We start from the raw sequence: 16,651 nt of genomic DNA, 5'->3' as shown, positions 1-16,651 counted from the left end.
GGTGGTGATAGGGGTTGTGGTGGTGATAGGGGTTGTGGTGGTGATAGGGGTTGTGGTGGTGATAGGGGTTGTGGTGGTGATAGGGGTTGTGGTGGTGATAGGGGTTGTGGTGGTGATAGGGGTTGTGGTGGTGATAGGGGTTGTGGTGGTGATAGGGGTTGTGGTGGTGATAGGGGTTGTGGTGGTGATAGGGGTTGTGGTGGTGATAGGGGTTGTGGTGGTGATAGGGGTTGTGGTGGTGATAGGGGTTGTGGTGGTGATAGGGGTTGTGGTGGTGATAGGGGTTGTGGTGGTGATAGGGGTTGTGGTGGTGATAGGGGTTGTGGTGGTGATAGGGGTTGTGGTGGTGATAGGGGTTGTGGTGGTGATAGGGGTTGTGGTGGTGATAGGGGTTGTGGTGGTGATAGGGGTTGTGGTGGTGATAGGGGTTGTGGTGGTGATAGGGGTTGTGGTGGTGATAGGGGTTGTGGTGGTGATAGGGGTTGTGGTGGTGATAGGGGTTGTGGTGGTGATAGGGGTTGTGGTGGTGATAGGGGTTGTGGTGGTGATAGGGGTTGTGGTGGTGATAGGGGTTGTGGTGGTGATAGGGGTTGTGGTGGTGATAGGGGTTGTGGTGGTGATAGGGGTTGTGGTGGTGATAGGGGTTGTGGTGGTGATAGGGGTTGTGGTGGTGATAGGGGTTGTGGTGGTGATAGGGGTTGTGGTGGTGATAGGGGTTGTGGTGGTGATAGGGGTTGTGGTGGTGATAGGGGTTGTGGTGGTGATAGGGGTTGTGGTGGTGATAGGGGTTGTGGTGGTGATAGGGGTTGTGGTGGTGATAGGGGTTGTGGTGGTGATAGGGGTTGTGGTGGTGATAGGGGTTGTGGTGGTGATAGGGGTTGTGGTGGTGATAGGGGTTGTGGTGGTGATAGGGGTTGTGGTGGTGATAGGGGTTGTGGTGGTGATAGGGGTTGTGGTGGTGATAGGGGTTGTGGTGGTGATAGGGGTTGTGGTGGTGATAGGGGTTGTGGTGGTGATAGGGGTTGTGGTGGTGATAGGGGTTGTGGTGGTGATAGGGGTTGTGGTGGTGATAGGGGTTGTGGTGGTGATAGGGGTTGTGGTGGTGATAGGGGTTGTGGTGGTGATAGGGGTTGTGGTGGTGATAGGGGTTGTGGTGGTGATAGGGGTTGTGGTGGTGATAGGGGTTGTGGTGGTGATAGGGGTTGTGGTGGTGATAGGGGTTGTGGTGGTGATAGGGGTTGTGGTGGTGATAGGGGTTGTGGTGGTGATAGGGGTTGTGGTGGTGATAGGGGTTGTGGTGGTGATAGGGGTTGTGGTGGTGATAGGGGTTGTGGTGGTGATAGGGGTTGTGGTGGTGATAGGGGTTGTGGTGGTGATAGGGGTTGTGGTGGTGATAGGGGTTGTGGTGGTGATAGGGGTTGTGGTGGTGATAGGGGTTGTGGTGGTGATAGGGGTTGTGGTGGTGATAGGGGTTGTGGTGGTGATAGGGGTTGTGGTGGTGATAGGGGTTGTGGTGGTGATAGGGGTTGTGGTGGTGATAGGGGTTGTGGTGGTGATAGGGGTTGTGGTGGTGATAGGGGTTGTGGTGGTGATAGGGGTTGTGGTGGTGATAGGGGTTGTGGTGGTGATAGGGGTTGTGGTGGTGATAGGGGTTGTGGTGGTGATAGGGGTTGTGGTGGTGATAGGGGTTGTGGTGGTGATAGGGGTTGTGGTGGTGATAGGGGTTGTGGTGGTGATAGGGGTTGTGGTGGTGATAGGGGTTGTGGTGGTGATAGGGGTTGTGGTGGTGATAGGGGTTGTGGTGGTGATAGGGGTTGTGGTGGTGATAGGGGTTGTGGTGGTGATAGGGGTTGTGGTGGTGATAGGGGTTGTGGTGGTGATAGGGGTTGTGGTGGTGATAGGGGTTGTGGTGGTGATAGGGGTTGTGGTGGTGATAGGGGTTGTGGTGGTGATAGGGGTTGTGGTGGTGATAGGGGTTGTGGTGGTGATAGGGGTTGTGGTGGTGATAGGGGTTGTGGTGGTGATAGGGGTTGTGGTGGTGATAGGGGTTGTGGTGGTGATAGGGGTTGTGGTGGTGATAGGGGTTGTGGTGGTGATAGGGGTTGTGGTGGTGATAGGGGTTGTGGTGGTGATAGGGGTTGTGGTGGTGATAGGGGTTGTGGTGGTGATAGGGGTTGTGGTGGTGATAGGGGTTGTGGTGGTGATAGGGGCTGTGGTGGTGATAGGGGCTGTGGTGGTGATAGGGGCTGTGGTGGTGATAGGGGCTGTGGTGGTGATAGGGGCTGTGGTGGTGATAGGGGCTGTGGTGGTGATAGGGGCTGTGGTGGTGATAGGGGCTGTGGTGGTGATAGGGGCTGTGGTGGTGATAGGGGCTGTGGTGGTGATAGGGGCTGTGGTGGTGATAGGGGCTGTGGTGGTGATAGGGGCTGTGGTGGTGATAGGGGCTGTGGTGGTGATAGGGGCTGTGGTGGTGATAGGGGCTGTGGTGGTGATAGGGGCTGTGGTGGTGATAGGGGCTGTGGTGGTGATAGGGGCTGTGGTGGTGATAGGGGCTGTGGTGGTGATAGGGGCTGTGGTGGTGATAGGGGCTGTGGTGGTGATAGGGGCTGTGGTGGTGATAGGGGCTGTGGTGGTGATAGGGGCTGTGGTGGTGATAGGGGCTGTGGTGGTGATAGGGGCTGTGGTGGTGATAGGGGCTGTGGTGGTGATAGGGGCTGTGGTGGTGATAGGGGCTGTGGTGGTGATAGGGGCTGTGGTGGTGATAGGGGCTGTGGTGGTGATAGGGGCTGTGGTGGTGATAGGGGCTGTGGTGGTGGTAGGGGCTGTGGTGGTGGTAGGGGCTGTGGTGGTGGTAGGGGCTGTGGTGGTGGTAGGGGCTGTGGTGGTGGTAGGGGCTGTGGTGGTGGTAGGGGCTGGGGTGGTGGTAGGGGCTGGGGTGGTGGTAGGGGCTGGGGTGGTGGTAGGGGCTGGGGTGGTGGTAGGGGCTGGGGTGGTGGTAGGGGCTGGGGTGGTGGTAGGGGCTGGGGTGGTGATAGGGGCTGGGGTGGTGATAGGGGCTGGGGTGGTGGTGATAGGGGCTGGGGTGGTGGTGATAGGGGCTGGGGTGGTGGTGATAGGGGCTGGGGTGGTGGTGATAGGGGCTGGGGTGGTGGTGATAGGGGCTGGGGTGGTGGTGATAGGGGCTGGGGTGGTGGTGATAGGGGCTGGGGTGGTGGTGATAGGGGCTGGGGTGGTGGTGATAGGGGCTGGGGTGGTGGTGATAGGGGCTGGGGTGGTGGTGATAGGGGCTGGGGTGGTGGTGATAGGGGCTGGGGTGGTGGTGATAGGGGCTGGGGTGGTGGTGATAGGGGCTGGGGTGGTGGTGATAGGGGCTGGGGTGGTGGTGATAGGGGCTGGGGTGGTGATAGGGGTTGTGGTGGTGATAGGGGTTGTGGTGGTGATAGGGGTTGTGGTGGTGATAGGGGTTGGGGTGGTGATAGGGGCTGGGGTGGTGATAGGGGCTGGGGTGGTGATAGGGGCTGGGGTGGTGATAGGGGCTGGGGTGGTGATAGGGGCTGGGGTGGTGATAGGGGCTGGGGTGGTGATAGGGGCTGGGGTGGTGATAGGGGCTGGGGTGGTGATAGGGGCTGGGGTGGTGGTGGTAGGGGTTGTGGTGGTGATAGGGGTTGTGGTGGTGATAGGGGTTGTGGTGGTGATAGGGGTTGTGGTGGTGATAGGGGTTGTGGTGGTGATAGGGGTTGTGGTGGTGATAGGGGTTGTGGTGGTGATAGGGGTTGTGGTGGTGATAGGGGTTGTGTTGGTGATAGGGGTTGTGGTGGTGATAGGGGCTGGGGTGGTGGTAGGGGTTGGGGTGGTGGTAGGGGTTGTGGTGGTGATAGGGGTTGTGGTGGTGATAGGGGTTGTGGTGGTGATAGGGGTTGTGGTGGTGATAGGGGTTGTGGTGGTGATAGGGGCTGTGGAGGTGATAGGGGCTGGGGTAGTGATAGGGGTAGTGGTAGGGGTTGTGGTGGTGATAGGGGTTGTGATAGTGATAGGGGTTGGGGTGGTGATATGGGTTGTGGTGGTGATAGGGGCTGGGGTGGTGATCGGGGCTGGGGTGGTGATCGGGGCTGGGGTGGTGATAGGGGTTGTGGTGGTGATATGGGTTGTGATAGTGATAGGGGCTGTGGTGGTGATAGGGGTTGTGGTGGTGATATGGGTTGTGATAGTGATAGGGGCTGTGGTGGTGATAGGGGCTGTGTGTACACGTGAGTTGACGTCTCCCCCCTCCCCCCTCCCCCCCGCCTCTCCCTGAAGCTGAATACATCACCACGTGGGAGGGGGGCCCTGAAGCCGTGCGACGAGTCTATGGCTCTCTGCCGTGCGACGAGTCTATGGCTCTCTGCCGTGCGACGAGTCTATGGCTCTCTGCCGTGCGACGAGTCTATGGCTCTCTGCCGTGCGACGAGTCTATGGCTCTCTGCCGTGCGACGAGTCTATGGCTCTCTGCCGTGCGACGAGTCTATGGCTCTCTGCCGTGCGACGAGTCTATGGCTCTCTGCCGTGCGACGAGTCTATGGCTCTCTGCCGTGCGACGAGTCTATGGCTCTCTGCCGTGCGACGAGTCTATGGCTCTCTGCCGTGCGACGAGTCTATGGCTCTCTGCCGTGCGACGGTTCTGACCCTGAGGCTGGCGTCATCCGTCACCTCTGCTGGTGCCGGCGAAGATCTGGAAGCGCGGGCGCTTGAGCGGAGGACGAGGAGCAGCAGGAGGAGGATGATGAGGAGGGGAGGGGTGTAGGTGGTGACAACGGCTCCGATGCCGCGCTGGTGGACGCTCTTCGCTCGCTCTCCGGCAGCCAATCAGGAGATGCCGCCACGAGGGGGGGGGGGGCGGTGGCAGCCGTGGGAACTTCCACCCGAGCGTGACACTCATCACGCTCAACAGCGAGGGTGAGGCGCTTGGGTCGAGCGGCAATATCTTTTCATCGGTTGAGTAACGCTGTGTGGAAGCTACCTGGTCTGTCGCTCCGCCCGAAGCGTCAGGTCTTCTCGGCCACAGTCATTCCCTCCCTTCTCGACGCTTGTCGTCGTCAGGTTGGAATCGGACGTAAAAAAAAGGAAGCGGAAGAAGTCGCTGCCCGCCCTTCTGCGAAAACGGAAAAAAGACAAAAAACGCCGTAAGGAGCGCCCCTTACGGTGGCACAAGTGGAGACGCAGACCAGGTGGGTGTGCCTCGATGACACAAAGCCCACAACACCTCGCTGCTGATCTCGTCAAGGAGCATAAACTATCACGCGAACTCCGCTCATTCTCGCTGCAGCGGCGGCTTTTGGCTAACCACCGAACAAAGGAGTTACTGCATCGTGCGCTTTCAAATGCGCTTCTGATGTTGAAGGTAGCAGAGGGCACTGCAGCAAAGTACATTGTGTATTTCAACAACTTGCAATGACGGGCATTGAGAAGCACAGTTGACCAACACCCACGCTCACAGACCCGCGGACTCACCACCACCACACAGAGACCCGCAGACTCGCCACCACCACCGACCCACACGCACCACCACCACACAAAGAAGCAAGGTTAAACCACCCCCATAACAGACACTGCGTGGGAAACACTCTATCCAGCCGAAGATGACCATGACGTACGCCACTTTTATGAGCGGTCGTCACATGTGGCCTCTGAAAAATAGCTCGTAGCTCCCAGGTGGCTTTACCTGGTACATAACAGTTTTAACAAGATGGCCGTCGCATCCGGCACAGCCAATGACATCGCCTGTTGCAATCCTTGCTCTGTGGCCGCGCAAGTCAGTGGGGAGGGGGGTGTGGACGTCATCGCTCACCCCCCATGCACAAATCATTTTCTTTTTAACTCCTCTATACCCGGTCGATATCCCTGTACCGGTATTAGTATTATTCCTACCAGCCCACCCCGCAGGGTCCTGTTATTAGGAGATCTGTGACAAAGAGCTTCACAGGTCATCGGATTTCCCCAGGATAAAGATTCTGACTGCTGCTCGTCTTGAACTTTTGTCCGCCTCGGAGACTTCCTTCCCAACCTCACTTCACTCTCCCCCTAATCCTGCTACCCCGTGCCTGCTGCCCTTCAAACACAGATCCTGAAGCAGTAGATTCGTGCTGGATACAGTCACACTTGCAAATGTGATTTGTAACGTTGACTATTACCTGCTCGTCGATTGTTCAATGTCAATGTGCCATTGTATTGAGGGCTACTGCTGTGTGGCGCTGTCTTGGTGTGGTCTGTAACTGCGTTGTGCTTTCTGCTGCCTAATGTTGACAAGTCAGACTTCGATAACTCATTAATAAATACATTAATTATATTGTACCACTTGCTTACCCTGTTTCTCTATGTCGCACTCCTGTCGTGTTTGTGTTTTGTTTGTTGTTGTTGTAACTTGCCGACACGCCCCCACTGGGCATCAAGGAAAAAGAGCTTCATAGCTTATCAGATTCCTTCCCCAGTTATAAATAAATATTCTGACTCTTGTGGAATTGACTCGACTCCCGGTCCCATCCTGTGCCACAAACACAAAGCTTCAGAGCGCTCAATACGGCGTTTGAGGTTTGTGCTTCCATCGCATTGTATGGAAATGCAGCCGTTACCATCATTCACGCCACGTCCGTGCTCAATTATCGTTTCTAACTGAGGTTTAACTTGGACTCTAAGCAAATTAACATAATTCAAACGTTACTCATCCGTTTGTACGAATCACGTTTACGAAAATGTAAAACGACCATAGACTCTTCCACAATACAGGTCGTTGTCCGAGGTTAGATCGCATATTTACGTGATCTAACCCCTTAGATATTTATATAATTATATATGTTTACGCGATATAACCCAAAAAAACTATTATGGATGATATTGGTCGCGAAAGCCTACATGTTAAACTGATACTCTTCAATCTTGATTCCTTTTATCCGTGCAGATAATGGCACTTTATTGCATTTTTACATTTTCGTTCTTTGGAATTGTTGCATTTTTATTCTGAGGTTAATTGTGTATTATCTGAATTTGTGATCCAAGCCTTCCTTGAAAAATATTTAAAAAACACGTGAAGCGTATTGGGCTCATCATCGTTCTCATCAGTTCAACACGTAGGCTTTCGCGACCAATATTCATAATCAACGTTTTTGGGTTAGATCGCGTTATTTATAAATGTGTCGTAACCCTCCACCACCCGACACAGCCAATCAGTAAATAAAAGTCACGTTGACAAAAGACAAATAGTTCACTGCTTTCGCCCACCGGTGTGTTGAAGCGTGAAACCACAACATTTACAATTTTTGAGTACGACGTTTCGCTGGTAATTGCATCCAGCATCATCGGGCAATTCGCCAGAATGGTGAGGCTCTGCTCCATCTCCCGTTCTTATATAGAGCAGCAGAGCAGGGTGACGTCATCATTAACTCATCAGGCGCAACGATTTGAGGGGGGGGGAGTTATACTGGTAGGAACAAAGTGGACCAGCCACCAATAGATTATTTCGTCCGTCCGACCGTGTAGCAACATCGCCCCCTACTGCAAACACTTGGCCTGACCCTACAAAAACCGTTAGACTGAGGCTTTCCTGCCTAAACAAGTGTAACATTCCCTTATAATTCCCTGAGATAGCTTTTAATTAAAACTTTGAAATTAAATAAAAAACTCAGCGCCCTAAAGCCTACAGCTAGGCCTCAAGCCTCGAACAACGCCTCAAACTCTCCCTTCGTATCGTTCCCCTGCGTGTGTGCAAGGGAGTTATGTTTATTAATGTTACATTCCCTGATGCTTTTAAATAGAAACATTTACATTTAAAGCTTTTACATGAATTATAAAAACAGGTAAATTTAAAATTAACTCACAGCGGCCTAACGCCTACAGCTAGGCCTAAAGCCTAGAACTAGGCCTCACACTCTCCCTTCGTATCGTCCGATTCGGTGTAGCAGCATCGCCCCCTACTGCAAACACTTGGCAGGACCCTACAAAAACCTTTACACTCAGTGGGGCTTTCCTGGCTAAACAAGTGTAATAATACATGATGTTTATATTCTTTGGTTATTCGTTCCTACCAGCCCACCCCGCAGGGACCTGTTAGTAATGATATACTAGATTAGTAATATGGCAGTTGTTACAATGCGAGTTGTAGATTAGTAATTAGTTGGAATGTGTTTTATTGCGATTATGCTACGTTATTAATCAGTTAGTGTTTGTTTCCCCTATAAAGGAATTGTAATGTATCTTATTTAATAATACGCTTCCAGGCCGCACTAGGCCTGTAGCTGTCCGAGCGATTAAAGTTATTTCTGTTTCTCTCAATTTCAATGGATTCTCTAATTAGTCTTTGCCAGTAGTAACTGGTATAGCAGAATGTATAGTAATAAAGAGTATAAAATTGTAATGTTTAATACAATGTACAAGGCAATATATAGTATCGTAATTGTATAGTAAATATACAGCAGTGTGACATACAGTAGGGTTGATAGAATAGGTTACGATTTGTGAGAATACAATGGGACACTCCCACCAACACCCCCCACCATCACCCCACCACCCCCCACAACCCACTCACTCCCTACCCACCCCCCACCCACTCCATTCACCCCACTCTCCCTACCCACACACCCTCCCACCCTCCCCACCCACCCACCACCCCCACTCACTCACTACCCACCCACCACCCCCCCCCCCAACACACTCCACCCACCACCCTCCCCCCCCTACCGACCACCGCACCACCACCACCACCACCCACCCACCCCACTCACACCCCACCACCACCACCGCAACTCACAGCGGATGCCGTAGACAATGAGCGGGTCCATCTGCTTCTTGCCGTGGTGCCCGTGACCCGACAGGTTACTGGCGGCCTGCACCTCGAGATGGAGGTGGTCCAGGAGGGTGAGCGCCATCTTCTCGGGCGTGCGGCAAGCGGCGGTCACGTGCAGCAGGTCCCCCAGGGCGATGGGGCAGCGCACGCGAAGATCCACGTTCCACTCGTCGCCCAGCCAAGTGCCGTTCGGGAAATCCTCTGCGGGGTTTTGTCGGTGGGTGGGTGGATGGAGGAGAGGGGTGGTGAGTGGGTGGGTGGGCGAGTAGGTGAGTGGTTGAGTGAGTGAGTGGATGAGTGGGTGGGTGAGTGTCACTCAGCGGGCGAGCGAGTGACCGGCTGTGTGACCGATCCGTCGACCCAAGCGCCTCACCCTCGCTGTTGAGCGTGATGAGCGTCACGCTCGGGTGGAAGTTCCCACGGCTGACACTGCCCCCCCCCGCACAACTCCCTGGCTGCCCCCCCCCGTGGCAGCGTCTCCTGATTGGCTGCCGGAGGGCGAGCGATGAGCGTCTACCAGCGCGGCATCGGAGCCGCTGTCACCACCTCATCCTCCTGTGCGTACACACACATGCACACGTCCCGGCAAAGGAAACCCGGCAAAGGTCACCGGTAAAGTTGCCTGAAGGCGCACCGGCTCCGCCTCCGCCATCGCCATCGCGGCCACGGCCGCCGCCACCGGCTCCGGCACCTTCACCAAGACCGGGGCCCTTGCCCGGCACAGCGCTGGCGGTGGGGGGGGGGGGGGGCGGGGGGTGGACGCAGAAATCAGACCGAGACTGTGGGTCTCTGAGTCTGCGGCTCTCTGCCGCGTGATCGGTCGCACAGCCGGTCACTTGCTCACTCGCTGAGTGACACTCACCCACCCACTCAGCCACTCACTCAACCACTCACCCACCCACTTACAACCACTCCTCCTTCCACCCACCCCACCCACTCACCAACCCTCTCCTCCATCCACTCACCCACAAAACCCCGCAGAGGATTACCCGCATGGCACTTGGCTGGGCGACGAGTGGAACGTGGAGCTTCGCGTGCGCTGCCCCATCGCCCCGGGGGACCTGCTGCACGTGACCGCCGCTTGCCGCACGCCCGAGAAGATGGCGCTCACCCTCCTGGACCACCTCTTCCATCGCGAGGTGCAGGCCGCCAGCAACTTGTCGGGTCACGGGCACCACGGCAAGAAGCAGCTGGACCGGCTCATGGTCTACGGCATCCGCTGCGAGTTGCGGCGGTGGTGGTGGTGTGTGAGTGGGGTGGGTGGGGTGGGTGGGTGGTGGTGGTGATGGTGCGGTGGTGGGTAGGGGGGGGGAGGGGGTGGACGGGTAGGGAGTGAGTGGGATGGGTGGAGTGGGTTGGGGGTGGGTGGGTGGTGGTGGTGTGGTGGTGGGTAGGGAGTGAGTGAGGTGGGTGGGGAGTGAGTGAGTGGGGTGGGTGGGTAGGGAGTGAGTGGGGCGAGTGGAGTGGGTTGGGGGGGGTGGTGGTGGGTGGGGTGGGTGGAGTGGGTAGGGCGAGGGTGGTGGATAGGGGGTGAGTGGAGTGGGAGTGTCCCATTGCACTCACAAATCGTAACCTCCCTCCACCACCACCACTATGCCGACCGTGACGCAGGCCACCTGTTCTACAAGTTTGGCATCACCGAGTGCGACTGGTGCTGCATCAAACTGCATATCGATGCAAAGTGCTGCACCGCCTGGCGGCGCAAGCAGCTCGGACAGAGCCTCGCCGTCAAGGGCCGCAGGGGCACCCGCGGCACCCGCGGCGCAGACGCAGCGGGAGCGGCAGTCGTCGGGGCACACGGCGGCGACAGACGTGGGAACTTCCACCCGAGCGTGACGCTCATCAGCGAGGGTGAGGCGCTTGGGTCGAACGGCAATATCTTTTCATCGGTTGAGTAACGCTGTGTGGAAGCTACCTGGTCTGTCGCTCCGCCCGAAGCGTCAGGTCTTCTCGGCCACAGTCATTCCCTCCCTTCTCGACGCTTGTCGTCGTCAGGTTGGAATCGGACGTAAAAAAAAGGAAGCGGAAGAAGTCGCTGCCCGCCCTTCTGCGAAAACGGAAAAAAGACAAAAAACGCCGTAAGGAGCGCCCCTTACGGCGGCACAAGTGGAGACGCAGACCAGGTGGGTGTGCCTCGATGACACAAAGCCCACAACACCTCGCTGCTGATCTCGTCAAGGAGCATAAACCATCACGCGAACTCCGCTCATTCTCGCAGCAGCGGCGGCTTTTGGCTAACCACCGAACAAAGGAGTTACTGCATCGTGCGCTTTCAAATGCGCTTCTGATGTTGAAGGTAGCAGAGGGCACTGCAGCAAAGTACATTGTGTATTTCAACAACTTGCAATGACGGGCATTGAGAAGCACAGTTGACCAACACCCACGCTCACAGACCCGCGGACTCACCACCACCACACAGACCCGCAGACTCGCCACCACCACCGACCCACACGCACCACCACCACCCAAAGAAGCAAGGTTAAACCACCCCCATAACAGACACTGCGTGGGAAACACTCTATCCAGCCGAAGATGACCATGACGTACGCCACTTTTATGAGCGGTCGTCACATGTGGCTTCTGAAAAATAGCTCATAGCTCCCAGGTGGCTTTACCTGGTAAATAACAGTTTTAGTTTAGTTCAAGCAACGGGCACCTCCACCCCACTCCCCCCCCACCCCCAAAATCGCGTTCCGTTATGTTCAATGCAATTTTGGACGATTTTTGACCACCCCCTCCCCACACGGCGTCACAAAAAGTCAGACCCCCCTCAAATATGAGGTCAAAGCTCTGCCCCCCCCAAAATGAAACATGCTTCAAATCGCTTTAAACTATTGTCATTGTAGTGCGTATTCAATGTGGCCCCCTTCCCCAAAGCCACTTTGTTGGAACCGCCACGCCTTTGCCAGTAGCTTTAGCTAATCGGGATTAATTGACCGTTATGCAAAAGGTTAGGTTTTTAACGTCTTGTAATTCGCAAGGCATGTTACCGTCGGAACATTAGGACACGCAGTAGCAATTGCAGGGGAATGTTTATAAGGATCGAGATAACTTGAAACATCCTCGCAGCCAAAACTTAATTGGGAGCACTAAATGGTTCCATTGGCTCCAGCCTTGCAGTCTTCTTCTGTGAGGTCTCGAAATTTTGAATTCCGTCGCTGGTCTGGACAAGAATTGTATGCCCCTGGGAGACGACGGGAGCAGCTTTCATGCGGCTGATTTCTCGGTCAAAAAATAAATAACAGTTTATGCTGGACTTTGAGTAGCTATGATTGCCCTGGAAGTCATGTTGATAGAAATATTTATGGCAAACCTTCTTGTTCGACTCGCACAGGAAAGAAACCCTCCAGCTTACGAGACAATGATTCGTGCAAATACAATTCCAGATTTAAGATTACCTGTTTAATGCCGTGAAATAATTGTTTTGTTGTTTGAAATAATTAACTTGTTCAGACCACAGACACAAGCCACCGACACGCCACAGCACCACTTGTACGTGTGGCGTCTGAATGCCAATGAGGCTCAAAACGCCGCGCACGGAACAAAGAGTGGAACGCACCGCACGCATCACGTGGATGAGACCGGAGTGATTCCGTTTGCAAAGCGAGGGGCACCATCGCAAAACCGACAGGAGACGGGACAGCCACGGGCAGAGGAAATAACGTAGTTGGTGAAGCTTTTCTAAACATTCCACTCGAATTTTTTTTTACTTCACCAGTTAAACCTATACTGTTGTTTTTGGTAAAGTCACGTATGTGGAAATAAAATAAACAAATAAAATAAAATCAGATTAAAATAAATAACGACGTTGCGAACGCAACACAGGCGCTCATCATCAGGTGTAATTGGGGTAAAGCACATAGCAAGGGCACACACAAACCTCACCGAGCTATGTCGCTCTTTTTCAGAAGTGACCTGGCCACAAAGGAGAGCTCGTCGGAGTGCCTTATCATCGTGGACACTTACAGCAACAAATAGACTCATTGTCCTCATCAACCACACTCGGTCCACAGCTGAACGAATGCCTCCCCAAAGCCACGACCACCTCCCGCCATCTTGCGATGTAACAATTCACCCAGGTACCGAGCACGACCTGATTTCGTCCGTAATAAAGGTTGTTTGTTTATATAGTGTAAATATAGATGTGTCGGTAAACCCACCACCACCCAACAGCCAATTAGTAAGGTTTGTCAAGTAAACAAAATGTGCCAATTAGTTACTGGTTCAGCACACCGGTGTGTTGGAGGGTAAACCCACAACATGCAAAATGGGAGCACGACAATGGGGGCAGGACAACGTGTCACACCGATGTCGTCGCTCCGTCTGCTCAGCGGAGGCATTCCAAAACGCGTTCCACTCCCTTGGATTGCCACTCGCTCATTATTCTTGACCGTTGGCCAGCATCCCGTCGAGTCGTGCCACATCCTGCCCAAGCCCACCTTGGACTTTCTTCAGTTAGAAGTGATCGCGTTCACCTCTCCGTCCCCAGGATATAAAGATTCTGACTGCTGCTCGTCTTGAACTTTTGTCCGCCCTCGAGGACTTCCTTCCCAACCTCACTTCACTCTCCCCCTAATCCTGCTACCCCGTGCCTGCTGCCCTTCAAACACAGATCCTGAAGCAGTAGATTCGTGCTGGATACAGTCACACTTGCAAATGTGATTTGTAACGTTGACCATTACCTGCTCGTCGATTGTTCAATGTCAATGTGCCATTGTATTGAGGGCTACTGCTGTGTGGCGCTGTCTTGGTGTGGTCTGTAACTGCGTTGTGCTTTCTGCTGCCTAATGTTGACAAGTCAGACTTCGATAACTCATTAATAAATACATTAATTATATTGTACCACTTGCATACCCTGTTTCTCTATGTCGCACTCCTGTCGTGTTTGTGTTTTGTTTGTTGTTGTAACTTGCCGACACGCCCCCACTGGGCATCAAGGAAAAAGAGCTTCATAGCTTATCAGATTCCTTCCCCAGTTATAAATAAATATTCTGACTCTTGTGGAATTGACTCGACTCCCGGTCCCATCCTGTGCCACAAACACAAAGCTTCAGAGCGCTCAATACGGCGTTTGAGGTTTGTGCTTCCATCCCATAGTAGGGAAATGCAGCCGTTACCATCATTCACGCCACGTCCGTGCTCAATTATCGTTTCTAACTGAGGTTTAACTTGGACTCTAAGCAAATTAACATAATTCAAACGTTACTTATCCGTTTGTACGAATCACGTTTACGAAAATGTAAAACGACCATAAGAGACTCTTCCACAATACAGGTCGTTGTCAGGGGTTAGATCACATAAATATGCGATCTAACCTCGTAGATATTTATATAAATATATATTTACGCGATATAACCCAAAAAAAACTATTATGTATGATATTGGTCGCGAAAGCCTACATGTTAAACTGATACTCTTCAATCTTGATTCCTTTTATCCGTGCAGATAATGGCACTTTATTGCATATTTACATTTTCGTTCTTTGGAATTGTTGCATTTTTGCGTTTTTATTCCGAGGTTAATTGTGTATTATCCGAATTTGTGATCCAAGCACATACCTGCATTGCGTCGCGTTGTGCACCTTGCGCCTGCAGCCCCGCCGAGCTCGGTGCTTCCTCCACCTCCTCTCCTGGGCTGGCCGACACCATTCCACTCCTCGTCGGCTCCTCTCCCTTCCTCGCCCGCTGCCACCAGGCGTCCTCCTCCGCTCGCCTCAAGGTCGACGCTCGCGCCTCGTCCCTCTCCTCTGCGGGTCTCCCTCCTCCAGGCAGTCCCACCTCACCATCCTCCGCCTCTGCAGCAGCCAAACTGGCCCGCTCACCTTGGCTCACCACCCCAGAGCGCTTGGTCGCCATGCCCCCGAGGGCCTGCGAGGCTGCCACTGGCCAGGAAGCCAGGGAGCCAGGGAGCCGAGACTTGGCACGACACCAGCAGAGATACAGAGGCACCGCACCAACCCCCCCCCTACTCATCGGGCAATTCGCCAGAATGGTGAGGCTCTCCTCTGTCTCCCGTTCTTATATAGAGCAGCAGCAGGGTGACGTCATCATTAACTCATTAACTCATCAGGTGCAGAGATTTGAGGGGGGGGGGTTATTGTAATTATATACTAGATTAGTAATCAGGCAGTTGTTACGATGCGAGTTGTAGATTATTAATCACTTGGAATGTGTTTTATTGTGATTATGATTAACGAGACGGAACAAACGGTAAATACAAATTAGACGTTAAAACAACAACTGTTAATCATGTTTTTAATCGAATCACCACCGCCAGCCGTGACGGTTTATCACATCGACAGTCGATTGTGAAGCATTGCGTCATTTAATTTTTTACGTTTAACAGGTCCAGCACTTCATCTGTAGTGCGCTTGCCATTATGTGTTTTGCAAATCTGGCTTTGCTTATTTTTATCCTCCCTATGTTGATGTTGGCTGCAGTCAGCAGCAGCAGATGACGATTGTAAGCCACCTCAGCCACTTCCATTCCGCCTGCCTTCCTGCCTCTGGATCTGCTGTCGACACCAAGAAGGGTGAAGCGGGTCCACAGTTTTCTTGGTTAAACAAATTCTGATTGATAGTTTAAAAATATCTAGAATATTGACCAGGTAAGTGTGTGTGTCTGAGAGTGTGAAAGTGAGTGTGTGTGAGTCTGATAGTGTGAGTGAGAGCGAGTGCAGGATTTCAGTCCTTCACGGCGTAGTGTGTTACCAACTGTTTTCTTAGTGACTATGGTCCCAGCTGCCTTGAGATCATTGACAAGATCCTCCCGTGTAGTTCTGGGCTGATTCCTCACCGTTCTCATGATCATTGCAACTCCACGAGGTGAGATCTTGCATGGAGCCCCAGGCCGAGGGAGATTGACAGTTCTTTTGTGTTTCTTCCATTTGCGAATAATCGCACCAACTTTTGTCACCTTCTCACCAAGCTGCTTGGCGATGGTCTTGTAGCCCATTCCAGCCTTGTGTAGGTTTACAATCTTGTCCCTGACATCCTTGCAGAGCTCATTGGTCTTGGCCATGATGGAGAGTTTGGAATCTGATTTATTGATTTCTTCTGTGAACAGGTGCCTTTTATACAGGTGTAGGGGTGTTAGAGAGAGAGCCCGTTATGCATGGCAGCCTATGGTAAACAAACACAGTAGGCGGGGCTACATGAGTGCACGAGCAGGTGCCCTCTGCGACGTCCGCGCCAGACACCCTGGGGGGTCGATTCGGTCGTTATGATCCCCCGGGGCCCCACCCCTCAGGGAGGGGTTGGGTATAAAAGGGGAATGTATCGTAGGGCTCGGGAGTGATGTTTAGCTAAAGGAGAGAAGACGGAAGACGTCTTAGAGAGAGCCCTGGACTCCCCCTGGTACGCCGTCCTTATCAGGACCGCGCAGGCTCGAGCCAGTGGCGTGGTACCAGGGCCAGAGCCAGTGCTGGTCTGGACTCTGGGTACCGGGCCCGACTGACCAGTGTCGGGCCAAGATAGCCTCCCCTAGCCCATTAGTGGAGGACTCAGAGGCAGGCTAGGGTTAGCTAGAGAGGTGTGTCCTCAGATAGACGGGTGAGGGGGCCGATACCCCCTCAAATGTGTATGTCACAACGTTGGTGTTAAATAAACAAGTGTGCCTCCAACTCCGGTGTGAACGAGTCGTGAGCGTTACTACATCTGGCGTCAGAAGTGAAACAAAGTACGAACATGGATACACGCCGGACGACTCGAGTCGGGGTACCAGAGGCAGAAGACACCACTGCAGTCGGAGGGCCCGAGACGGCTGAAGATGCCATCGACCAGCCGGGGCTGGGCGCATCCACGCCACAGCAGCTGGAGGAAGGGGAGCCGTCGATGGAGGG

General features: G+C 53.7%; 1 protein-coding gene and 1 long non-coding RNA gene across 2 annotated transcripts; both read left to right on the top strand.

The window, feature by feature from the left end:
• The first annotated feature begins 4,435 nt into the window (after positions 1–4,435).
• On the top strand, positions 4,436–7,067 carry LOC144740903 (uncharacterized). Its single transcript, XR_013589819.1, has 2 exons — positions 4,436–4,932; positions 5,077–7,067. It is a non-coding gene; the product is annotated as an uncharacterized LOC144740903 (long non-coding RNA).
• A 2,845-nt stretch (positions 7,068–9,912) lies between these two features.
• On the top strand, positions 9,913–14,892 carry LOC144740902 (uncharacterized). Its single transcript, XM_078623605.1, has 5 exons — positions 9,913–10,046; positions 10,424–10,663; positions 10,808–10,935; positions 12,721–12,891; positions 14,407–14,892. The coding sequence occupies exons 1-5, from the start codon at positions 9,913–9,915 to the stop codon at positions 14,805–14,807; spliced, it is 1,074 nt and encodes a 357-aa protein (XP_078479731.1). The 3' UTR covers positions 14,808–14,892.
• Positions 14,893–16,651: the final 1,759 nt, after the last annotated feature.

Source organism: Lampetra planeri, unplaced genomic scaffold (genome assembly GCF_965212315.1).
Source record: "Lampetra planeri unplaced genomic scaffold, kcLamPlan1.2.h2 scaffold_343, whole genome shotgun sequence".
NCBI lineage: Eukaryota > Metazoa > Chordata > Hyperoartia > Petromyzontiformes > Petromyzontidae > Lampetra > Lampetra planeri.
This window is presented reverse-complemented; position numbering and strand designations above follow the sequence as displayed.